General features: G+C 38.7%; 1 protein-coding gene across 5 annotated transcripts in view; it reads right to left on the bottom strand.

Moving 5' to 3' along the window:
* Positions 1–729: 729 nt before the first annotated feature.
* The window catches only part of CMYA5 (cardiomyopathy associated 5), a 59160-nt gene continuing 32454 nt past the window's right edge, over positions 730–27435 (bottom strand). For 2 of the 5 annotated variants that reach the window (XR_015793675.1, XR_015793678.1), the window contains 2 exons: positions 18934–19083; positions 18044–18180 (listed from right to left, as the gene is read on the bottom strand). Coding sequence is in view for 1 of the 5 variants with exons in the window: in XM_088129807.1 (XP_087985933.1) it covers positions 730–982; positions 4951–5124; positions 7266–7365; positions 9532–9665; positions 15469–15616; positions 18034–18180; positions 18934–19083; positions 23088–23206 (1225 nt within the window). In the remaining 4 variants the exon portion in view is untranslated. Of the gene's footprint in view, positions 983–4950; positions 5125–7265; positions 7366–9531; positions 9666–15468; positions 15617–18033; positions 18181–18929; positions 19084–23087; positions 23207–27435 lie in introns of those variants that run through there. The other 3 variants (XM_088129807.1, XR_015793676.1, XR_015793677.1) reach the window with 3 other exon arrangements.

The following is a 27435-nucleotide window of genomic DNA, read 5'->3' on the forward strand; positions in this document are numbered from 1 at the left end:
ATTTGCATTTCCAAGATTCTGTATTTACTCCTAACTGACATTAAAGATACCTTCCTGAAATCTGTGTGGTTGTTGCTTGCTTGGTCTTACCAGTTGTGTTGGGCTTGAAACCAAGGGACTAATGCAAAAGAAGTTTCTGGTGCCCTTCAGCCAATAGGTGTTAAATGAGCATATCATGTCTTTGGACACTAATTAATATTAATCAATATTTAATCAAATTATTTTAATGTACCATTAATATTAATATAGTAATATAAACATTTTCCTGCAGAAAGTGATTTGATAACGTACAACAAAGTACATGAAAAATAGTAAGTGGTGAGATTCTATTTAGGATTTCTATGTGAGCTTTGAGCACATGATTCCAGTGAATAGAAATAGCTGGGGGAAAGTATTTGGGCACCATCCAAATGCCTTGGAGGCCAGTGGATGGATGACATGTGCTCTGTGAGCCTCTCAGTTTTTTTCCTAAGGGGAGCTTCTTTGATCTGCTTTTAAAACTTCCTCACCATATAACTGACTTTTTTTGATCTGTTGCTATGTTTCTGTGTGAGTGCGCATTTGTGTGTGTTTCTGAATAGAAGGGAATAGAAGGGCTTACAGAGGCCACTGAACTCTCTGAGCATTTCTCTGAATCATGGCTATTGAATAAAAAGTCCATCCCAAGCCTTTTTACCAAATTCTTTTTCTTTTTGTTTTTTGTCTCATAGGTGATTTAGAAGAGAACGTTCAGCTTTGCTTTACAAATTCTGGTAGTTCCATGCCTGTATGCAGGTTGAGAAACCCCAATTGTTCCAGGACAAAAGCAGGATAAGCCGCTTCAGTGAATTTGTACTTGATAGCAGATAGCACCTGCCCCCTTTCTGCGTTGAGAAATAGGAGTGTTCCAGTATTGTAGTCTAGCAGGATGCCAATCCGGGCAGGCTGTTCAGTCACAATAATTTCAGTCATCTGGCCATTGTGGAGTACTTTATATACAGAACTGCAAAGAGCAAAAAATATAAAATCAATGCGAATCCATTGCAAGGGTCCATCACAGAATTTGTTTAGCTCACCACTATCTCATCATTAGATCTCATCTAATGCCAAATTGACTGAAAAGACCAACTTGAAGCCTGTTCCATGGATTGGCAAAAAAGTTTCTGAGATCTGAAAAGTGCTGCGCAGAACTCCCACACTTATTTAGAAAGAGATCTCAGACCTTTAGAATAAGGATGTGGAATCCCAACCCTTGTCAATGCATTCCAACAGGCTTTTTTAATGAGAAAAGCACAGGGTAAGATCATAACTTAATTAGCATACTGTATATACATAGGATCATTTAAAGAGACAAGCATTTGCCTTGATTTATTTTGGGCAAGAAAAGCAATACCTATTTTCTGGAGTTGTTGTATACTTTTTTGAATATTGTATATAATATATCTGCCTAATGCACTCCAAATGCATTGGACTGCAATTATCTGCATTCTCAACCAGCATCCTGCCTGGAAATTTCTATTCTAACTGGGAATTTGGAGAGTTGCAGTCCAACATATTAAAAGGACACTAGGTCAAGATAGGGACACCCCTACACAATTTGTTGCCTATAGGCAAGATGATATACCTCTCTTCCTTCTAGATACAGAACTGATTGTTGACTTATCCAAGAGCAGTAGGTGGATAAGAACAAGCTATGTCTGTTTGGACTCTATCCTCCAAACAGAAGCACAAAGCTCAGGAAAACAGCCAAGGCACGTCCGCTGATGTGTTGTAACATTTGCTCCCTAAGCCCATTGGCTTGTTTTGGCTTATGCTAGGGCCAGTTCTAGGCTGGGGAAATTAACCTACAGTCTATGGTGACAAATGGACTGTATGGATTCCAGCATTTCTTCTGTATGGAATCTGACAATGGGACCTAAGGAACCAGAGTTCTGACTACCCATCCTCATACTCCTTCACATATGCATTTCTAGACAGAAATAATTATCTCCATAGGATTAATCATGGTGGCCATTCTTACAGGGCTGCTCAGATTATTACTAAGTATAAATATATATGCTGCCCTTCATTTCATCAAGTAGTCATTTCGAAATGCAGTATTACAGATACTAACCACCCTCTTCAATAGAAGATTGTGAATATTACACTAAAAGTACTGATCAGATTATGGAAAAGAGAAGGCTGAAAACTGCCACAATGTGACCTTATCTGCCAGAAAAAGGAGACAGAGTATATCACTAGAGCACTATTCCCAGCTAACGATCATCCAGCATTGCAGAGTTCTGGATTCACTCCAAGAAAACTGGTCTCTCTTTCACTCCCAATACCAGTTATATCATCAGGATGACCTCGAGCGAAGCAGCTGTGGGAGCAATGTATTAACTATACAGCAAATTGCCCCAGGATAGGACAGATGGATCTCATGGTTGGAGGATTCATTACAACAACAAATTGCAGGGGTTCAAAGCTCTGTTCCTATTTCAGTTAATGAAAATTATACAACCAGAAAATCAGGAGGAGAATCTTATAGTGAAATTTTGTTCAACCCATTCTTTCATATAGAGAGATGGAAGCTTGCATTCAGATTTGTCTAGGTATTATTCAGCTTCAGTTATAAATGAAACAGCAATGGCTACTTTGCAGGGATGCTGCAAAACTGCCAGTAAAAGTATGGAAACAAGCAAAAACAGAAAGTCTTAATGCAGGAAGGGGAATATGATTTATCAGGAATAACTGAAACCAAGGGGATGAAACTTGGGCTGCATCAACAGTGGTATAATGTTAAGATTATGAGACATGATATTCCGTGCTGTGCTGTGCTGTGCTGTGCTGTGCTGTGCTGTGCTGTGCTGTGCTGTGCTGGTCAGACCGTACCTGGTATACTATGTTCAGTTTTGGTCACCACAATACAAGAAGGATGCTGAGAACTGGAAATTGTGCAGAGAAGAGCAACAAAGATGGCAAAGCACTTGGAGGCTAAATCCTATGAAACTTGGTCATAAGAAGTGAATATGTGTAGCCTAAAGGAGAGAAGGCTAAGGGGAAGCATGATAGCAATCTTCCAATACTGTCACAGGTGTAGATTTATTCTCGGCTGTACCTGGGGGGTAAAACAAGAACTAACGGGTGGAAGCTTTTCAGAGGGAGATCCAGACTCAAAAGAAGGAATCATTTTCTGGCCATGAGAGCTATTATGCAATGGGACAGCCTGCCTCCTGGAGTTGTGAGTGCTCTGTCACTGGAGGGTTTTTTTTTTAAAAAAAGGTTGGCCTGCTGTTGGTCCAGGATGGTTTGAGATTCCCACCCTAGGCAGGGTGTTGAAGTAGAAGACCTCTATACTCCCTTCAAACACTTTGGTTCTATGATTCTCTGAAACCTATCAGTGGAATGCAAAGATTGAAGGGTATGTGAAAGAAGTGCATACATGTACTGAGATCTAGGCATTTGGGAACAAGACTCTACCCAAGAGCGTTTGGGTAAGAATACAAGGAAGGGGAAAGAACAAAGATACAGTACTATAGTACTTCCACCAAATCAGGTAAAAAATCTGGATAATGCCTTCCTGGACTTTCAGGGTACAGAGACATATTAATAATGGGAAACTTAGATATCTCTTGGAAAAACAACTCAGCCAAAACTGCACAATCCTTGGGGTATTACTATTTCATCTTCCAGAAGGGTGACATTTAGCTCTCTTACCACTGATCAAAGCCAGTGGAGAACAGCTGGTTGAGGAGGTAAAAGCAGTGGAAACTTTGGGAGGCAGTGATCAAATCAACTTACAGAATAGCTGCCATGCATACTGGATTTCAGGAAAGCTCATTTAAAGAAGCTTAGAAAATTACTGCATCAACCTTTCCCAACCTTTCAGATGAGTTGGAACCACAATTCCCAGTATGCAAACTATTGGCTGGTTGGGAATTCTGGGTATTGCAGCTCCAACACTTCTGCAGAACACTAGATTGGGAAATAAGGCTGGCATTCGAATTTGTTTTTGTTTTTGTTTTCCTTCAATCTTTTCCTGACTCCTTAAATTTTTAAGTGTGGAAGTTGGACTTTGAAGGATAGGAAGAATATTGATGCTTTTCAAATATGGTGTTGGAAAAAACTCCTAAGAATGCCATGGACACTCAAGAAAACCAACAAATGAATCATCGAACAAAACAACCCAGAGTTCTTACTAGAGGTATAAATGACCAGACTCAAAGTATTCTACTTTGGATATATTATGCTAAAACCTAGCTCTCTGGAGAAGGCCCCAGTGCTGGGAAAGGTGGAAGGAAAGAGAAGAAGAGGATGACCAGCAGCAAGGTGGATGGATTCAGTTACAGTGTCAATAAGATGCACCATTGGAAAACTTAAAGGACCAGTTAGGGACAGATTTTCATGGAGAAAATCTCTCTATGTGGTTGTTAAGAATCAACACTGACTTGATGGCATCAACACTGACTTGATGGCACGTAATCAGTTATTCAGTCAATTTTCTAAATAAGTCATCTTCACTGCTTCTGGCAGATATTATTTTTATTCTCATTTTGCACCAATATTCAATGACTATTAATACTAACTTGTTATTTTAGTGTCAATTCTCTCTCTTAATAAACTTTCATTCTTTCTGTGGAGCACTTTCTCATTCACTGGGAGCAAGGCATCCATGAGAGGAGGTCAAAGAAGACAAGATGGGAGCTGTGACAACAGCACTGAAGCCCTGCCACTTTTTACACTCAGTCATGTCTGCCATCTTGACTTTTTTGAAACTCTCTCTCTCTCTCTCTCTCTCTCTCTCTCTCTCTCACACACACACACACACACACACACACACAGATGCCTCTGACTGGGGGAAATTTGGATAAATCCAATTTTCTGCCCCAAACTTGGGCATTAATTTCAAAAGGCCATTTGTGCCCATTACCAAAGAAAAGTATTAAAAGTCATTAAGAGATGCTTCTAGAAAGAACTGTTTTTTATTACCTTGTTTTGCTGGAGCAATGTAAGCACCACGAACCATTCTTCTGTCCCAAGTCACTACTTTCTGGGAGCATGGAAGAGCAGATCCCAACCTTGTAAGCTCCACAACTGCTAACAGTGATTTCCCAGTAATGCCATCCTTGGGCAGGCAAGAGCTCACCCAATACTGGTGAGATTCTGCACGAACAAATGACAAAGAGAAATGGCATTGCCATTCAGAAACACCATGCTGGCTCAAACATCAAAGAGGTCTCCAGTGTCCTAGATTTTCACCATAACCTTAGCAGTGTCTAGGGTGAGAGAGAACCCTTTTCTTCTTTCCAAACCAATGAAAGGATAGAAATAAATAATGTAAAAGGACTGTGATGTCTGTCAGCAGGACAACATTATGAAAACATAATGGAACAAGACCAAATCTGGTGCGTGGAGTAAAGAAGTCAGCAAAAGGGCCTTCTCTGCGGTAGCCCCCGCTCTTTGGGACATTCTGCCCCTGGAGGTGTGATTCCTCCGTAGGGCTTTGAAGACCTGGTTCTGCCACTTGGCCTGGGGTGGGGAGGGAATACCTCAAGCCTGGGGATGGCTAGCCCCATAGTGGCCTGCTGTCTTCAGCCCCAGATTTTTCATCTTCTTGGACTCTCCTTTCCCTTTTTTAGAAATGTTTTTAAATTGATGTTTTATGTATTTATATATATTTATGGTTTTAATGTTCTGTGTGAGTCGCCCAGAGTTCCCCCATTGGGGGGAGATGGGCGGGGGAGAAATTTAATAAATAAAAATAAAATAAAAAGACTGAGTTCAATACGTTCTCTGAGTTCTGTGGCCCAATCCAAAGAAAAAAATCCAGATAAAATTCCCCAACTGCAGGTGGGCAGTAGCTTAGAATGTGGTTTGTTCCATCCCTAAAACTCCCTCCCTCCTGGTCATGTGGCTCAGAGGGGAACCGTCCACCCTGGCCTCTCAGGGCACACACATGCTCACAGATAGAAATAGATACATATGAGTGGAGAGTAGAAACATACAGACACACCTATGCACCCAACTTAATTACACACACACACACACACACACACACAGAGGCAACATGTATATCTCCATTCTAGCCCCTCTCTCACACATACACAATATATCTGTATGCACCCAGATCAGACCCTCCCTGACACTAACACACAGAGGCAACACATAATCACACACCCTGAGTCATCTCTGGAGAGAAAGTTTACACAGACGCAATATGTTACTTCATTACACAGAAGAAAAATACAGGCACTTCCTATGGCCACTGCTGGTAACGGGTAGAAAAGAATTCCAGAGGTCTCCTCCAACATGGTTTTTTTTTTCCCAAGTCAACAGAAAGTGGGAAAGAAGCTATACCAAGGGGCTCAGGACTCTGTCAACAGGACAACTCTCCAAGAACAAACAGAACTGGACCACAACTGGGGGTGGGGGTGGGGTGGCAGAGACGCTGGCAGAAGAAAGGTTGGGTTTAAAAATCCCCCTCAGATTCCTCCAGTTCATCTCTCTGGGAGAGGCAATTGGGCATGGATTTGGAATACTGCTATTAGAATGAAAGCCCCCCCGTCTCTCCTCATCACACAACCCAGAGTAGAGTGTGTGTAGCCTTTCATGTGCTTCCCAAGTGATATACACATGCATGAATGCATCATGGGGGGATAGCAAAAGTGCACCCACAGATGCAACATGTTATTTCATTACACGGACAAAATAGAAACATCCTCCACTTGGTAAAGGGATCGGAAGGAATCCCAGAAGGCTTGCCCTGCATTCTTCCTCTATCTTGTTTACTAGCTGTGATACACAGAGAAAGGCTTAGATGGTTCTGCAGTGTGTCATAAACATGATCTTGCTCAAGACCACAAGCAACCACAGGTGCTATTTAAAGGACAAAAACAACTTGTGTAAAACCGAGGTCTTAAGGGACAGTCAGTGCTGCTGGCTGGCTGGGGAGGGGCCCAGGCTGATGCGCCAAAGGCAGTGAAGACACCCGTCTCAAAAGAAAAAAAAGAACACCCAGAAATCATTTGGATATTTTGATGGATTTACATGCATCCAAATGAAAGTTTCCTTAAATTCAGACAATTTAGCAAAGAAAAGGACCACCCAACTGTTCAGTAAGGCTTTTAAAAGATGACAATGTGTACTCTTTTTTAAATAACCTGAAGTGCAACAAAAGAGAGAAAGAGAGAGAGAAAGAGTTTTCCTTCTATTGAGGAAGTCTGTGTTCTTTTCTACGGTCTCTAATCCACACATCCTGTTGAAAATAACATGCAATAGAAAGAGCATGAATCAGTGGCACTTACCCAGCAAGGTTAGTATCATCCAGAAGGCTTATCATGGTTCCATTGGGTGATACTTGCAGTACAGGGTGAACAATTTCTCTCATTATCTGAAATCTTGTTCCTATTGTAATTCAAAAGCAAAAAATAAACACCATTTCATGGACAAGTGAAATGACTGTTCGCAGTGTATCGTAAAAACTTAAAAGCTATAGCAATCACGATCACTGAAACAATATTTTGTAAGATTGGTAGACCTCCCCACTTCTTTTTCCATTAAGCATTCAGAAATAAGGGGTTTAAAAGCCAAGTCTAATTCACCAGCACAATGTTGCTGCTGTTTTCATCCGAGTCAATGGAAAAGTCATCCCATTTTCCCAGACTGAGGGTTTGATCTGAACTTAGAAACTTGGATTCATTCTGCTAACTATCAGATCCACTCCTAGAACACTACGCTCAAAGGCAGAGCATACTCCTTCAGCACTGAAGAACAAGGAAAAAGGTTCATATTTTCCTCATATGTGCATGAGGAAGGCAGTATAAACAAATGATTCACAAGAAAAGTTCATCTTTTTTTCATTTGCACCTTACCCTAATATGCAGAGGTTATGTGCACAATTTTCCCCAATTTTTTTTAAAAAATGTGAATTTGTACAATACCATTCCAATGTAATATTATTTTTATATAAGTTTCCCAGTTGAGGCTTTTTACATGTAAACTTACAGAAAGTAAGCTCTTTTTTAAAATGTAAATACTAAGCCTGGGAAGTTGAAAAAGCACCCCAAAAGAAAGTCAATGGCAAACTCCTTCGGCACTTCCATGAAGTCACCAGGAGTTCAGTTCAACTCAAAGGAGATGTTATCTTTTTTCCCTTATGTGCTTCCTTTCTAAACATAAACATCCTCATTATAGGCTTGTTTTTTCATATACATCAGAAACAGACACTCCTCTTCAGACGCACTTATTCATTACATACTGATTTTGGACTAGAGAAAGATGAACAGCAGGGCCTTCCACTAGAGGCTGCCCTGCATTTTTTTAAAGATTGGTAGGCCTCACAAAAGAAATCCTCGCAAATTTCTGCACAGAAATTTGTGAGGATTTCTTTTACACACCTATCTCTGGATACAAATGGTCTGCATTTAAGGAATCCTAATGCTACAGGAATAACTAGAGGAAAACCAGACTGGGCCATAGTTTGTGGATAATAAAAGAAAACGAAGATCAATTTGGGAATGTTAGGTAAAAGCTCATGAGTTCACATCTATCAATATATATTTTTTTCTTGCATCACCGTGAAACATTCTCACAGTCTCTGAAAGGACAGCCAATTGAATCAATGACCATTAACCAATTTACATCTGAAACGTAAAGTATCTGGAAAGAAAGCAAGATAGTATTCACCCCCAGCTCATATAGAATATATATGTGTATGTTTAATTTGCTTCTGATAAATGTCGGGAATAACAGCATCCAGGAAAACAATTAATCCCCCTTCTTCAGATTCACAGCCCTCAAATACTATTTATGCTCCTAAAACAATGAAATGACCCATCATTAACCTCCTACTTCTCATTTAGCTATTGTGCACATTGCAATTAAGTCAAACAGTCAAGGTTAAACCATTAAAACCAATGCTGCCTTGTGTACCTTTTTCCCCTTCAGTTGTTCTCCAAAGATTTCTAGTCATAATGCTTTATTGTATGTTGATATAAATGTAGCACTTTGTTTTATCTTTTGCATCCGTGTGCACAATCTACCCACTCCCAGGGTGGCATACTTCTAATGTTTGAAGCATTCTAACATTACATTTTGAGGAATCAGTTTGCTAGTAAATATAACATATGAAGCAGCCTTTTTTATTATTTCTTTGTATTTCTCCACATCCTTACTAAATGCAAACTTCCTGACAATCTATGCATCAAACATTCCATCAAGTGGAAAGTACCATGTGCCATGAGCCAATCCTACATGTTTGTATCTCTATGTACACTTAGCAAGAAAGACAGGGAAAAAAAAAAGACAAATCTGATATAATCATTCCAAAGTTCCACAAGCCTGATTTTAGAGCAAATGGCTTCATTATTCCATCAGATGTCTTCCCAGAAATAATTGAATTACAGTTCATTTTAATCAGCTTTAATCATATGGCTTTTGGGCCTCCAATGGATCTGAATATACTGAGCTTTTTCTGGAAACCAAATCCTGTAAAATACACTATATGCAAGAAATCATACTAATGTTTGCACATTTTCACTATTTCTTTAAAGTTTTCCCTGGTTTATCTACCTTTTGTTGAAATCAGAGCAGCTTCACTCTGTTCACTTGTTCCAAAGGCATTAACTGCTCTCACATAGAAGAAATAGTTTATGTTTGATTCTAGGTGAACCTTTATTTCAGGCTGTCGAATTCCAGCTAGAGATCTGAAAAAGCAGTAATATATATGGTCAACATATGCTGAATCTTATATAAAAAGAGTCTGGTTTTTTCCCTTCAAAATCCTCCCCGTCCCCTTCAAAACAGAACAACAAATGACAGAAGCTGGATCCCTTCTCCTATGGAAAAGACAAGGAAGGAGGCAGAAATTTGGGGGGGGGGGGTTATAAAGATGATGTTGATAATTACAATATTGGTTGAGCATACCAAAAACTTAAAGAGGAGTGAATTGGTGAGTATCTTCATTACAATAAACAGGAAGATCAAAACTGGGATCAAATACTTGCCCTCCAAATGATTTCCAATAGATGATTCCCAATTATTTAACAGTTCCACAGCATCTCTCTTTCACACACACCCCTACGCAGCATTTTGCCCAGCCATATTACTGGAACAAAGAAAGTCTGCAATAATTGGGGCTGAATTTTTATATGCGATGCCTGAGAAGTCTATATTAGATGGAATTTGTGGGAGATCCATGATGCAATCCAGAACGATTCCAGAAGGAGTTTACTTTCAGGCAAGATCACTATTGTCGTATTTCACTAGTATCTGTATTTCATTAATCAGCTGATAATGCTGATCAACTGACTAGTAGTGGCACGAATGAGTGGGGTTTGGCAAGATGCCAAGGCTACATCCTTTGAAGCTAAAGCTCAGATGTAACTTGCTTTATTCTTTTACCAACATAAGATAAGGGAGCTAACGTTAATGTAAGAATGCAGCACAAGCATGAGATGAATTATTAGCTACAACAGAAATAGTTTCCAGATCCCATTTCAGATGATACAATCTCCAAATCAGATTCCAAAATAGAATCTTTAATGCTTCTTTCTCATGCCACAAGATTCTGAAACTAATAGAATATAAATAACCTTGTCCAAGAGGCACATACTCTTCCAGGCTATATCTGAAGTGTACGGAATTTATCAAGATCAGAGCTTGATCTTGTGCATGGGATAGTCAAAGGAACTATTATGCTGCATTAAAAAAGAATCTTCTCATGCAAGTTAGTCCATTTTCATTCCCCCCCCATATGTATTTACAAGAAATCTATTTTTAGTTTTTTAAAACGTATAGTCTATATCTTGTTCTGGAGTTACAGTACTATTTTTCAGTTTATAACAATAGTTTAGTAAGATCAGACATGTATGGAAACCGATATTTGTTCTTTTGTTATTTTTTCCCAAGCCTAATAACTAAAAATAATACACCATATCAAATAGGGATTGCTTTTCAAAGTGTGTACAGACATTTACTTTAGATAACACATTGCATAAATTTCTGTATTGCTGCTTCCTATTGGTGTAGAAGCAGCAGTCACTGGAAATAAATGAGTGCCCACAGCATGGCTAATACAACCTTACGTCCACCCGTTTTAGTTCTGTTAAAAACCACTGTCTGACCCCCATTTTGAAAGCTCTAGTTTTTTCCCCCAGTATTCCACCAGAAAGCAGTAGAAACTGAAGAATCTGGAGGGCTTCATCTGCTTTTTCCTTCCTAGCTTTTTAAATTTTTAAATTTTTTTTTGAAGCATTACTTATTGTTTGTAAATAGTCCCCAAATCCCCTTACTTCTCTTACATGCCTTATGAAGGATTGGTCGCTATGCAACTAGAATGCATTTACTCAAACTATGTTGCTTATTATCTTCTCTCTCTATTTTTTTAAATGTTAATTTTATAAACTAACTTCAAAAAGAATGGTTTTTAGCCAGAGTGGATTTCAAAGACTCAGATTCTTTTATGATTTGAACTGAGCTAAAGCTCTTTATAACAGGCTTGACTACTCTTATCATAAAATCAATACTGTAAATAAATACATGATTTTTTAACTTGGCTTGGTAGAACAGAAAAATGTTCAAGAAGGAGAACATTACCGCTGGGGGGAGCCACCAGACTATTTGCAATACCTCTGTAGACCCTCAACTTTAAAAAATGGCTGAAATCTTGCAAGATCACCTCTTGAGGATTCTGACATTCTTACATGAGGATTGTGGATGAGAATCAGATGAGATTTTAATGTTGCATGAGAACTAGGAATTACATTTGACAAACCAGTGAGATTTTAGCCATTTTTTTTTTTTTTACGCTGAAGGAGGAGTACCTGCATTATCCACCATGTGAAAGAAGAGAGGTGAGAACATACAGGACACATGGTGGGTGAGAAGAAGGATCACAGTAGAGGTGCTGTGTCTGTGCTCTACACCTTTAGCAGAAGTCAGTTTAAACCTACGCTTTGCCAACTTGGTACCTTCCAAGTGTGTTAGAACTGCATTCTCTTCTGACTAGGATTTTATCAGAGCCAAAAGAAATTTCTGGGGTTTATTAGGAGATACTTAAAATATTCCAGGATACAATTTCTGAATTCCCTTCTGACAGAAATCACTTGAATACTCAGCACAGCCTTAATCAAGATTACAGCAGTAACATGCACAGGGCTTGGCACTTTGGTATCAGTAGCCTCCTACACACCATCCACACATCCACAATACTTTCACATAACAAATCTGCTCTTCCAGATCTCTGAGGAAGTGCCAACATATGGAGCAAGCACAGAAAACAAACCTGGGCTTGGGCTTCCTGTGAATGGAGGCAAGCAACTGAATGCAGCTCTCTCTCACACATAGGGATAACTGAAGGACACATTTCAATATAGCAAACCACTTCACAGACTCTTAACCATGGAGTTTTTGTTTGTCTTGTTTTGTTTTATTTTAAAGACAGACGGGAAAAATATCAGTCAGTGCCTAATCTGGATTCAAGGGTCAAAATGATTTGAAGGAGCACACACAGGTACGCACCCTAAGGGTCTGCGTAGCATCGTACCATCCCTCACAGAAGCACATAAGAGGTGGAGCTTGCTTGACATCACTCTAAAAGACCATCCCTTCACAGAAACATGAAGGGGTGAAACCTGGGTAACTTCACACCAGATTAGTTTACATATAGTACCTGCTGACTGTAGCAGGCAAGGGACTAAAAAAAAAGGGATTACTGGTCTGTTTAAAATCCAAGGTCCAAATGGGATTAGGGAGGGAGCAAAGATGGCACTGGCATACACAGATTTTGATTGTTGTATGCCACCCAGCGTTGCTTTGTATGAGATGGGCAGCTATATAAATGTGATGAGAGGTAGGTAGGTAGGTAGGTAGGTAGGTAGGTAGGTAGGTAGATAGATAGATAGATAGATAGATAGATAGATAGATAGATAGATAGATAGATAGATAGATAGATAGATAATGAAAATAGCTTTTTTTTGTAGCTACCAACCTCATCTCATTGCTGGGGCACCAGGAGAAGGAGGTTCTTCTTCAGGTAATTAGTGTGAATTAGGGCTAATTAGTAGGAATTAGGGTGAATTAATTATTAAAACCAGCACTGAATTGGGCTCAGAATCTTATTGCCAGTGACAAAATATAGAATGATATGTTTTTATTGGCCAAGAAAATTAATCTAGGTTGGGGTTATGCACAAGGAGACAGACTTAATTCTTAATAGTTGATATAACCAGAAGGAGCAGGTTAAGTTTTCAACCCAATTACACCCTTAAGACAGGGCTGACCATCAGATAGGATGAAGCCACTGCCTTAGGCAGCACATTTGGGGTGTAATGAGAAAGCAATATATTGTTAGCCATTTATTCTATTGCAAGGAGGATAAAATGTTTTATAGACAAAATAACACAACTAGGTTTTGAGTATTACACATATCAATTGTAGGGGAGGCTAGGTGCAATTTTTTATGCGTTGTCTCAAGCAGCAAAATATCTTAGAATGGACCTTTTCCTTTTCTCCCTCGTAATGGAATGGACACCATCTACAAAGGTTACAAACGTATAAAGATCAGATTTGTGCAGGCAAAGGGTTTCCCTGTGATGTTGAATGGAAGCAGCAGTTGGTCTTTGAAGAAGCAGGATAGGAAAATTATTTATGCTTTTGAACTTCGGTGTTGGAAAAAATTCCTGAGAATATCATGGACACCCAGGAAAACAAACAAATGGATCATTAAACAAATCAGCCCAGAGTTCTTACTCAAGGCACAAATGACCAGGCTCAAATTATCCTACTTTGGACACATTAGGCAAAGACCTAGCTTTCTAGAGAATGTTGGGAAAGGTGGAAGGAAAGAGAAGAAGAGAATGACCAGCAGCAAGGTGGATGGACTCAGATACAGTGGCAATGGGTGCACTGTTAGAAGGACCAGGTTAGGGACAGATCGTTGTAATAAAAATCTATCTATGTGTTTGCTAAGACTCAACACTGTCTTGATGGTACATAATCAATCAAATCAATCAACAATGGACAGAACCAGATTTTTGAAAAGCAGATCAACTCTTACTTTGCGGAATAGATATCATATCATAGTAAGAAAGAGGGCAAAAGAGGGTACAGCTTGGTCAGTTGTCAGGAATTATGGGAACTATTTCAAAATCTGCAGGGTCACAGGCTAAGAACCCTATAATAACTGTGAGATCAGATCAACTTTCTTTGATCTCATGCCCTCTACATGTGGGCTACTGTTACTAAATTTCCAGTTATCATGGTTGTTGACCATGTTGACTGACCAATCTGTGAGCTATATTCCAACCCACTGTGAAGGCACCAGGCTGGAGAAGGATAGTTTAAATAATATAACATAAGAAATTGCTTGTGGCAAAAAGAATAAATGGTTGACTTAGTTCTTCTGATCGCAAGTATTTAATGTATTTTAAACTATCACAGACTGTTAAATCCTGCTATTCTTATCCTGGAGGAGAAATGAGAAAATCAATCTTTAAAAACATTTGAAGTGTTACAGATTATCTGCCTAGAAAGTTCTTTAAAATAGAGCTACACACTTTCAGTACTGCTGGCAGAGAATTGCTCCATTGTATTATCAAAGCATGACAAATTCTGGCAGTTTTTCAGGATCCTTCCTTTAGCTTTTATGAAGTGATTGGCTACAAGGATTTCTGAAATAATGCAGCAGGCATAAGAGTGGAAAAAAAAACCAGAAAGAATATAACTCTGTGGTTTATTGGTACCTACATATAATCCACTTCTTCTTCACCCTTTTCTACATAAAAGTTGCCAACCACAACTAGGTCCTTTCTGGAGCAGAGTTAAAAAAAGAAGAACAAGAACTGGGGACAATCTGTCTTTGTGGTCATTAACATCCTGAGCTGAATCTTGCTTTGCTTTTTCAGAATGAGTGGGAGGGGGGTGGGGAACATAAGATTACTTGGTATTTTACCATTTTAATGGCGTGGCAAATTAATTCTTGGAGGATGAGAACAAAGCTAAGAACTTGCAAAGCTATGGAGTAAGTTGGAGAGCTAGGAAAAGCATCAACTTATTGTATCTCACATAACAGAAGCACAGTCCTCAGGAAACAAGATACCATTAGAGACTCCCAGCCTTTGAAGGAACTTGGTTTACAAGAGAAACACTGATTTTTTTTTTTAAGTACATGAGAAAACAACACAGGAGCCTTAATCCCATCAATTTGGGCCCCTGTCCTTTTCATTCCTCTCCAAATACCTTGAATGGCATCCAAATAAGGAGGAAGAGGGAAAGGGTTAGCTTCTGACTAGTCTGGTTCATTAATAACCCAAAATAAAAGTATTTCTAATTTCTGGAGTATAATCACTAAGATTAGCATCTGGCAGAATGTTAACAACTCTGCAAAAATGGATTTCTTATTTTCTGTAGGAAAATCAAGAAAAGAAAATGCTCTTGCTTTGACATAATCACAATCTGGGGAAAACTCTTTAGATCTCACTGCATTTGATCTGTGCACAAGAGGCCAACCTGAGTCCTTCTCCTTCAGGGGAATACTGTCTGCAGAACTCAAGTGTGAAAAAGTCGGTTGCTTCTAGGTTGCTGGTGCTCCATCGGATGGTGGCAGTATCCCAGCAGACAGTGCAGTCCTCTGATTTTATTTCAGGAGTCGGGGGAGCTGTGAATACAGGGGCATATTTCATGAATCACAAGAAAAATTACAACTGCTACAGTTTGTACACACCCGAAGTCTGGATATGATGTATCAGGACAACCAGTACTTTGTTTTAAATAATTATTTTAAAATATAGTTTTCCTCCATTTTTTTTTCCTCATGGTAACAGTCCCTCCAAATGAAATCCAGACATTTTTCTCCCAACCTATTAAAACTTTGCCATCTACACTTCATTGTTTGCTTTTTCTTCTCATTACAGGTGGTCCTCGCTTAATGATCATTTGTTCAGCAACTAGTCAAACTTACAATGGCACTGAACAAGTGGTGCTTACAGCCAGTCCTTGTACTATGACAGCATTCTGCAGTCACTGATCACCATTTGTGACCTTCACTGCTGGTTTCTGACAAGCAAAAGTCCATTAAGGGTTACCAAAAATAACATATCTATTTTAACCTTGATCAAATAAACCAAATTTACATTCCTTCCTTTTACTTTTAACAATCTTAACCTTTAGTCTATCCAAATAATGTCTTAAAACTTTATTTCTTTTCATTTTTTCTTTGTCCCTTCTAATGAGATTCTTCAAAATTTTAACAAGCCTCTTTTGTAAATCCAATATAGGAAAATTATCCAGGTCACTCTCTTGGTTTATTTTTTGTATATCCCTTTTAATCATTAAAACATCAGTCGGTTTCTTTTGTATGTCCAATGTACCATTTTTTCCCATGTCATTCTTGTAGCCTGTCCACTTTCAACTCAGTCTCAATCTTATCAGGTATAACTTGTTCCTCTCCCATAACACCTTTTAGACATAGTCTCTCCATACAGGCAGATGTCTCAGTTGACACTATCAAAATTAATTTCTGAGTCCATTTTTCAAAAATATCCTTCCATATGTCCAGTGTTAGAATATTTTGCTTCATTCTGTAATTGTACATGTTCTTCTCCTTTAATTGTAAAGTTTAGTTCCCTCTGGTGCCCAATTTTTAAAATCTTATCTTATTATGGGGTTTTTTTTAATTCAGAACAAAAGCATTTTCCCATGGGAAGGATTCTTTATAATTAATTGCAAAATCTTATTTCAAATTTATCTGGACCCTTAGTCCATTTGTAATTTTCTAAAAATCAAAGTTTTAATACCTCTTTTGCTGTTTATTCAAAAATATATATTTTTTAAGTTCTTAAACTTGTACTTAAAACTTTCTTTTGTTAAGGATTGAAGGAAACTCACTGGGAGCTGTCAAACTTGCCAATCCAAAGGTTTTAATAGCTGAAAAGCAGTTAACAAACAATTTCCGAAAGTGATTAGAAACGGAAATATGCAACCTTCATGTTCTTTCAAAGGCACCAACTGTGGTTTGAGCAAGATGACTATTCCCTCGTCTCACAGAGCTCTAAACCCACCAGAGACCACTATCTTGAGGAGCAGCTGTCTGGAGCACTTGACAGGGTGTCAAGTTCTGTCTTTGTCCAGAGAGGTTTCAAAGAGCTGGTCTTCTTGCCGACTCTTCATTCCGCCATGGTTGTCTGCTCCACTTTTCATGGAGCTGTCTTCAGCCCACCATTTCTTCCTCCGGAAGTTAACAATTGGGGAGAATTTTGAGTGAATGGTTGGAAAGAAAGTATATCTCAATTAACATAAGTGGTTTGTCTTCTTAACTCTTCAAAGTATGTCCTTCAAAGAGAATTCTGAAATTGTGTATAGGATGACTAATTTGGATATATTGATACTTATTTAGGTATACATTAAGAGGATAAAATATTTCCCTCTGTCGGTAATTTTATTGAGTCTGCTCTATGACCATAAGAAAGGTTGGTTTTTGTTGTTACCTAAGTTCAAGATACTATATATTTGTCTTTTCAAAAAAATCCCATCCTAAATAAAAATATTAGCAAATGAATATAGAGTGTAAAGTGTACAAAATATTTTTGAACAGCCCACTTCCTCAGATGAATGTAATTTTTAAAATTCTTTTTGGTTTTCTATTTTATTTTTTTCATTCTTAAGGATATAAAAAGAGTAATTTTTTTACACAGTAGTTAATTAAAATAATAACAGAGTTAACAGTTACCAATTAAAATGCATAACCTGTTATCTGTAGTGTCTTAACACTTTCACTAGTTCTAATTACCACCTTTAAGGATGCCTATGTTCCCAGTTCTATACCAGTTTAATGTAAGGAGGTAAGAAGAGGAGACTTTCATGTTACAAACCCTAGCAGATGAGACAGTCTCATGTGAGTAAAACTTAAAACTAAGGAAGACTGATCTATATAAAAGATCACACCTGTGCAAATGTAAATACAGAACACAGCCTCCTGAAAGCCTCTGGTTTTAGTCATTTTTATTATATGTCCTCTGTACTTCTTTTATACAAATATTGAGGGGGAAAAAATCTCTAGAAGACCAAACAGCTTACCAGTTCTAAATATGGATTTGTCACTGGGAAAACTACATCCTGCATAATTTATAGCCATGACCCACACACTGTAGCAGTGACCAGGTTCCAAATCCTCCAAAATGCAGTTACTCTCTTTCACGATGACACGATATTCTTCATTGAAGCCTAGAACATGTAAAAGCAACATATACACACACAAGAAGTCACGGAAAATGCCCTTTTGCTTCATAAAACAGCAAGAGAGACATCTGACCCAAACAATAGCAGATTGGCAAAAAAACAACAACTCTACATAGCAGTTGGAAAGGGAAGAAATGAACATGGGTCATATTACAATTATGTCTCTCCATCCACCTGCTGGTTTTCTTAATGTTCTCCTTCTATTGGAAACAACACAAAGAAAATAATTTACACTCACCTATATTTGGATTGATTTAAATTCTCCACTGGATTGAGATCAGGGCGAGAATTGACAGCCCACCAGCCATCACGACTAGTAGGGAGGGGAACCAAATAGTCCCATGGCTCTGACATGATCACTGTCTGAACCACCATATATTTGCTAAAATTATTTATTTTTGTTGTATTCCATTTGTAGTCTGTACACATGATAGCAGGAACATGTAATTACTATGAACAAATACTTACTGATAGTAACAGAGACTAACTGAACTTATCTATAGCAGGCTATATGACAAAACAACCCCTCCCTGAATCTAGTAGCAGTCGAAATCCTGCTAAGCAACAATCTTAACTCCTCCCAGCCTGAAATTACCAAAAGGGTGAGTCCTTGATGTAAAATAACATGATTTCTGTTCACTATGTGTAAGAGTATTCAAGATGGTTTTATTACATTATTATTTTGCTTCTGTAAATTCTCCCTCCCCCCTCCATCCCCATTCAGAAACACTCACACACCACTTTGCTGTTTGCTTCCTGGGTATTCCTCCATACAATAAACCTGGAAGAAATCAATGAGATCATCTTCATTCACAGTCCAATACACAGCAATCGATGTGCTGGTGGCTGAGTTTGGATCCTGAGGCTGTAATTTTGGAGTATGTGGGACTGAAAAAAATTGTAATCAGTTAGTATACGGATGTATGGTTCTGTCAAGTATCATTTCATTCTGTTTTTGTAATCTTACATTCATTCTGACCCATTTTCCATCTTTTTTTAAAGTCTGCATGACATTTCACATACATTTTGGCACATTCTTTACTCCATAGTCAAGGGGGGACTTGATCCTCAGTCTCTGCTTCCCAACTGAAATACTGTATAACTTTGGGCATGGTGAATTAAGGAAGTTCACGTTAAATGCAAATCAAACACATTTCTTCCACTTCCCTGTTTTTTCCATTTTTTCTAGCATTTAGCATAGAATGTACCACCAATCTTTTTGGAGCTGTTCATTAAAGTCACTATATTGTTCCTTTTTACTTGCTTATAGGAACACAGGACTGGCCTAAGACATTTGACTGAGGCAAATATGGCATCTTCTTTTCATCCCATGTTTAGAAGTCAGCTGGATAAAAGGTTGAAATGTATTTTTCTATTGGGATAGTGCTCTTTATGATACCTGAAGCAACACCCTAGTTTAGGAGACCTAATCTAAAGAAGAGCTGGGAATTAAAGGAGAGGGAAAGCTTGTCTTTGCTGGCACCTGCAACCTGGGACCTTTGCACCGTTGGCCTAATAGTGAGGCTGGCCCAAAATGAATAAAATCAAATGACTCAGTTCTATACATCTTCACTAGAGATCAAGCTGCACAGGACAGTAATGTAGTAAAGATGCCTTTGGGGAAAAGAACACAAGGATGTGCATGGTGATTTCTTGCTTGGCCTTCAGAAAATATTTAAATATTTAAATACACAATCAGGTATATAGCCGATAAAACTGCATGCCTGCCATGGCATTTCCTAAAGACGTAGGAATATCGCTCAGTGATTATACTCAGAATTCTTGGATGGAGAAATGCTGTTCAAATATTGATGTGCAATTTGTCTTGGAAACAGGTATCTCACCCAGAGAGATAGCTATTCATGGGGTAATGACAAAGTCAGTATAACCTGCTAGCATTCCAGCTGAGCATGTAAAGTCTGGGCTTCTGAAGGAAGCTAAATGTATGAGAAATGGAAACTTTCAAAGAGTAGTCTAAAAATGTCAAACCTCAACATTAAACTTCTTCATACAACGTCTTTTCCCCCTCTTGGTAGATTTCTACTGGATGGATGAAGATTTTCCCCACTCACCCGCTTTTTCAGTTGCTGTCTGGCGGAATCATGAATTTCTTTGGCACAAAGCAAATGCTGAGACTAGCAGATTCCCTGTGACTAAAGCAAAAAGCTCCCTGACATTCACAATAGTCTTCCTTCCCATTACTGAATACAAACTAGGTTATTTATTTACTGGAAATGCAACAGTTACTTCAAAGTCACTCCTAAGAGGCAAGAGAATGGGAACACAATTAGATGCAACATAGAAAGCATGCCTGACCGGATCTTCCACTGTTTACCTGTTCAAGAGTAGTTACAGGAAGGAAGTAAACTGTCAAGGTCCCCGTACTGGGAAACAAGGGTTGGTCCTAATGCAATTTCTCCAATGAAAGCCCCTTTAAGCCTACTAGGCAAATAATTTGAGGGCAGGAGATATAAAAGTAAAATAAAAGCCAATATTCCCCATCCAATGTTCTTATGTTCCATGAGATTCCCTTACCCTCCAGTCCTTCTGCTACTAAACATTTAAAAAACCTTAAACTGCAAGTCACAGATCTCCAGCTGTTGCATCTAGTTACCAATTCCACTGTCATTTGAATTGAAGAGCTTTTTAGAAAAAATCTACAGATCAGCAAAGCAAAAGAAATGTGTACGATAGCAAAGCCTCCGCCACGCCACTTCCACAATGGAGAGCCTTGATTTTTCAACTGTTTTCTATCTCTAACTTTTTGTTTTGTTTTTTGGTGGACTGATTAGGTCAGTTTGGGAAATTTAAAAGCTTTTCAATGGATTGAGGTTTACACAACATGGATGAGAGTCATGTAATCCAAAACAAATTGGGAATTTGGGGGGATTAAAACTAATGCTGCCCTTTTGACTGAGTTACACAACACCATCGATCCAAAAAAGTGTGTGGTACAAGTCTGGCTAGAGGCTCTATTGCAGTGTTTCTCAACCTTGGCGGTTTTAAGATGTGTGGACTACAACTCCCAGAATTTTCCAGTCAGCTTGTTGGCTGGGGAATTCTGAGAGTTGAAGTCCACACATCTTAAAGCTGCCAAGGTTGAGAAACACTGCTCTATTGGTAATCTTTTTCTGTAGACACATGTTTCTAGTCAATAATCAATAGCTTTCCCTTCATTAGCACAACCAGACTGAATCACAACAGAGCATCCTATGCTGGGATTGCAAATTTATTTTTATCTTCACCTCAGGTCTGTGGAGCACTGGCAACGTTTAAATTCAAGCAGGAAAACACCAGTGAAAATCTACGTCCAGGCAGCTATTCTGTTGCATATGCACCCACTTCTGTTGCACAACGTTCCATGTAATGTGGAAACTGCTTAAATTTTTCCTACTTGTTTTGTCCTATAGCTCTTATACTCTTGACTACAAGCATTTCTTGTTGTTTTTAAAAGAGGGAACAATTGCTTCTAGCCTCATATATGGAGGAGTCACATCAACAGAACCAGAAAGGAGCTAGAATAATGTAATGACTGAAATGCTGGACAGGATAACCTTCTGTTTAACTCCCTCTCAGAATCTCACTCAGTTACAAATTACTATCTCTGAGCCCAGAGATGAAGAATATTGTCTGTGGAGTCCTTGGGGTTCTCTGAGCTTGGTTGTTTTCTTGCAAACATTTCATTACCCAGTCAGGTAACATGCTTCAGTACCTAGCTGGGTAATGAAACGTTTGCAAGAAAACAACCAAGCTCAGAAAACCCCAAGGACTCCACAGTTCAACCCTGAGCTACATATATTCTCTTCTATCAGTAACATTGTTTGTCTCAAGGGCAAGTACATTTGGGATACTCACCAGCAATTGAAGGGACCATCACCCAAACTGGGTGCCACTGCACATACACACTTTTTTTTTTTTAGCCTCATCTCTAACTTAAGGCCATGCATACATCATACACCTTCACTAGATATACTACCCAGGGGATGGGGGAAATGATAAATGGTCCTCAAGATGTACCAAACTAGAACTCTCAAGAGGGGTATCCCTTGGGTGGAGCAGGGAAATTAAAAAAAAAAAAAATTAGGATGACAGCCATGGCCTACAGGTGAAGCCCTGCCTTTTTATGTCTGTCATGATGCATATTGAAAGGGGTCGTGCTTTGGTTGTGCAGCCACAGCTGCATCTCGACATTTTTTTACCCCCTTGTGGATGTCCCACCTGTCAGCATCCCTAAGAAACATGGCCAATGACCAGGGATATTGGGAGTTCTAGTTTAGTAACATCTGAAACATCTGGTTGCATATTCCTGCCCTATACACTTACTTACAAATATAGTTCTCAACTTTTTGAAAATGTCCTTTGCATATCAATTAAGCTTTCTTTTGTTTTTTAAGTCTCTGGTAGTAAAAATTAAGTTTTGTTAAATGAAATATCAAATGGAGTGGAAATGGTTCTATTGAGAGAGGGTCAGTAGCCATCAGAGGGGGAAGGTTTAGTCTGTTCCTCCCCGGCAGCAACCTTCCCCACCTTGAAAATGTCTTCTTTCTCATGTCCTTTTGCATATGCTTTTGGAAGCACCAAAAGAAGTAGAAGTGAATTTGGTCTTTTCATATAATGTATCTCTATTCACATGGAGTCTTTGCAGAGTCCATGATACAATGAGTGACCTAGCTTCCCTTCTTAATATGAATAAAGAGCACGCTGTTCCTTCTCCGGCTTTCTTCCCCACCATAATCTAAACACTTAGGCACAATCAGCCTTTGCTTCAAACTCAGCTGATTACTAATTACATGCACAAGCTTGCAACTCCAAATTTCCTTTCCCAACACATTCCTTTTTAGGCTTTGATACATTCTCAACACTCTCATCAAATACTTTGAAGGGCTTCTTACCAGGCATATGCTGTAAAGTCCTGTCACTATTAGTAAAGCCACCTGCACAAGGTTCAAACTGTGAGAAAGCAGCAGGCATCTTTTCCAAAGTCACAATATTTTCTACAGCAGAAAGTAACCTAAACAAATGAAAATATATACACCTATTTAGGAGCATTCTCAGAAGATCGGGTTCACAAGACCTGCAATTTCCTAGACCAGGCCTGTACAAGCGGTGAGTCATCAGTCCAAACACAGCTTAATTAGCCATTTATAGCAGCTCACTAGTAAATAGCACTCCATTTATTACACAGTGCTCCATTTATTACACTGGCACTCTAAGAACAGCACACGGCAGAGTAGGAAAGAAGACATTCATCAGACCCACAACAAAGGAGAGATGAGATCAAAAAAAGGCCCTGAGATTTAATGTGTGTCACATGCAACATCAAACTAGGATTATACTAATCACAGTTTAAATTTTAAAAAGAGACTTCTGTTCCCTATGGTTTATTTCCTTTTTCCTCTAGAACAGGGTTTTTCAACCATAGCAACTTTCAGATATGTGGATTTCAACTCCCAAAATTCCCCAGCCAAAATACTGCATCTGATATGTCTGACAGGATTTTTAAACCATATTTTTAATCAACAAATAATGGCTTAGTTCACACACCACACCAAGCCAAAAAACAAACAAATCATATTATGGCTTAGGAGAATATGTGAACCAGATTCCTTATTTGCTCAAATATTCATTTTGCCCAAAATAACATTCAAAATCTTGGTTTAGAGGTTCCTAACAAACCATAACTTGTCAGAAGTTGCTGGTTTGTCTAACAAACAATGATTTGGCTTTACATGGTATATTTCAACCATGTGTAGCTGAAACAATTTTAAGTACGCTTTTGAAGAGAATGAGTCAGATTAAATTTAGAGTACCTTAAAGTACTTCTCTCCTTCATTCCCATCAATGTTTCCGTGTTCCTATAATACACTAGGCTAAAATGTGGATGGTTGGTTTCAATCCAACCAACTTGGTTAATTCAGTAGCTACATTTAAGTAAACCATAGTTAACTTGTTATGCAAATACAGCTATATTATATTATCTGGGGAATTCTGGGAGCTGAGGTCCGAGCACATCTGGAGAATGCCTTAGACATTTTCAGGCAGCAAAAGAGGACATGTAACATTCAACTCCCCACTGCTGTACCTTTTACCTACATCTTTTGTCTCTTTCCACAGCATTTATGGCCTTAGTTACTCCACTCACCTATCCCATCTCCAGGCAGAAAAGGCACAGGTGAGTGGCAGAAATGAAGAACAACTTATATATTCCCCAAACCCTCTTTGAAATGGAAGGGCTAGGGACCAGACCTAACTGCCCAGTTCTGAAGCACAAGGACGTTAAGATCAAAACACACATAATGAAAAGTACAGAGACTGAAAGGATGAAAACTGTCCTTTGAAATATTTTTAAAAATAACAGAAAATAGCTGGAGCAAGCAGGAAGCTTGATTGATGCCACAGTTACCATATACTGTAAAGCAGTTGACAGCATGGAGCTAACATTAAAAAAAGAGGTAGAAACAAAAGCAAACAGAAAATTGGAAGCTATTGGCTCTTTGTTTATAGAGAGAAAAAAAGAAAATATTTTTAACTCTGACAAGTATCAGAGGGTCTGTTTATGCAAAATAGTGGTGTGTCATCATTTAGAAGCAAAGAATTACTCTTGAAATAGGTCAACCATAAACACTAAAGAATTTGCACTTTATGTAGATAAATAAAGGCTGAAGAGGGAAGTTGCAATGAAGTTCTTTCACACACACACACACACACACACACACACACACACAGGCCAAAGATACCTCTCTGCCACCATGCCTTTACTCAGGATACAGCAAGGCTGGGATAGTTACTATTCTATGGATTGCCAGGCCAGGTGGCACTGTACATGGCCTGGAATGCAAGTGCCAACTTGGCCTTTGTTTCAGACAATAGGGGATAAGGCAAAGCCAGTGCTGCACATAAGGTCCTCTTAAGTTCTACTGGTTCCTATTTATTTAAAACATTTATATAGCTGCTCATCTTATAACAAACTCTGGGTGGCTCCCAGCCAACAGTTAACACAACTTCAATATACATATAGAAGGACTTCAGCGCAACTGATTTGCGTACTTTCATCAATGTGGAGTGTATCACTGAAGGCAGATTATAGCTTATTGCAGGTGTCCCCAAACCATTTTAGGCTGATAAGCACATCTGGAATTTTGAGAGCATACTATGTGTATTTCCACACAGTGGCTGCCATGATGAGTGTAATCAATTACAAGCATCCATTCCCTGAAAGGCCAACCAGAAAAGCTGCTCCCCATTATGAACTCTGGTCTCCCAAAATGCTCTCTGACACCTCATTTTTTTTGTGTGTGTGTGCTTCTTTTTCTGGGCAAGTGGGCACATTTCCAAAGAAAGCAGTAAAACACAACCTATAGGCATCACTAGGAGGGGAGGGGGGACAAGTGATGATGAAATGTGCATCATGATGCAAACTCTACCCCATACATACTTGCATGCAATGTCACACTATAGGTACAAAAGGGTGCGGCTTGCATGGGGACACAATTAGGCATATTTTGCCATTGTGGCTAGCTGCGGACACCTATATCATAGCTCTCCAAGAATCTCTCTGGTAAGTTTTGCAGGGCTCAGATACAGCAACTGGGAGTAAAGATGATGCTTGAAGCTGGTGATTTCCATCATTCTAATTTCCCATTATTTAAAATTAATCTCAAAAAATTAAAATCAGGCACAATACAGTAAGAAGTCTTCCTTACATCAGGGAAGGTGACTCTGAACACATCAGTGCTCCTGAGTTCATGTTGAGGAGACTCAGGTTTAGTGGACAACTTGAGCACTCTTTAGTTGTTCTTTACGCCCAGAAGTTTGATAGATAGATAGATAGATAGATAGATAGATAGATAGATAGATAGATAGATAGATAGATAGACAGACAGACAGACAGACAGACAGACAGACAGACAGACAGACAGACAGACAGACAGATGATAGAATAGAAACATTCCTGGCCCTGCCCATCCTATTGTGGTTCAATGTGATGCCTGCAGTGCTATTTGTGAGCAGATGAAATTCTCCATGATCCCACATGAACTGCGCTCCATTGGCTGGTTATACCTCTGCATACTCAGATTCTCAATTACCATATTGGCTGAATTCACAAAGGTTCCTCCAAGATATAATTTGTTTTCATCATAGCTTGTCAAAGCAGCCATTGCAGTATGGATCACAATTAATGCTAAGGTGCAAAATAAAATTTACACCTCACAATCCTTATGCTCCTACATTAGGTAAAAGTGGGGGGGGGGGGGAACCAAACTAGACCATAACATGGCTTAGCACAAAATGGGAAACAAGCTGTAGCATTGAGGCAATGTGTTCCTAATCACCATTTTCTCAACTGCCCTCTTCAGGGCTGGGGAATGTGTAATAAAACCTTTGAAGTACAAAAGGAGCCTTGCTATCTATTGGGGATGGGCAGATTACGACAAAGTCTGGCCCCTTTAATATCTATATTAATAGGAAAATATTTCTGTATTCATCTACCTCTTTTTAAAAAATCACAGGCAGTTTCTTAACAATTGTAATACCTTCAACATACAGAGGGTGTGTTCCCCTAATTTATGTCATTCTTAATGTAAGTTGGCCAAGGACCTTATTTTAAATGCTCAGTGTTAAGTGTTCTTTGCCATTTAAATCTCCTGGATGCTGTCTTTTCAAATGCAAATTTCACTATTTTAGTACTTCTTTTTAAAAACACACTACCTGATGGTTGCATGTAATATTCAATAGGTTATCTTTCTTCCAGAAACCTTTTATAGGAGAAGGTTGAATACTGATAGTTTGTTGAACTGTGAAATCTAGGGTGAGCAGAACACCCAAATTCATTTCTAACAGAATCCATGGCACAATTCCTTTAGATCCCTCTCTGTGAGGGATACTTATATACATACATACATACATACATACATACATATTTCTCTCTACCCCACCCCCACCAATCCCACTATCATATCTGTTTTGTTGTTGTTGTTAGGTTTTCTAGCACTTCAAAAATTTGCAAGGTTTCTTGGCTGAAAAGCAGCAATAGGTCCAAATTGGTCCATACAGCTACATTGGGATTGATGTTGGCATTTTCAGATCCCCTTTCCATTTTCTAAAAAATCTATTTCTAGATCTTCTGGAAAGGCAAATAAAATAGTCCTTGGATTAAAATTAATTGTTGGGAGAGTCCTTATAAAAACAACCTTAAATTATATGTAACTTATTCCTAATTATTCTGATACAGGAAACAGA

Source organism: Python bivittatus, unplaced genomic scaffold (assembly GCF_059951505.1).
Source record: "Python bivittatus isolate LINGU-HERP-01145 unplaced genomic scaffold, Pbiv_v1 ctg000850_np1212, whole genome shotgun sequence".
NCBI lineage: Eukaryota > Metazoa > Chordata > Lepidosauria > Squamata > Pythonidae > Python > Python bivittatus.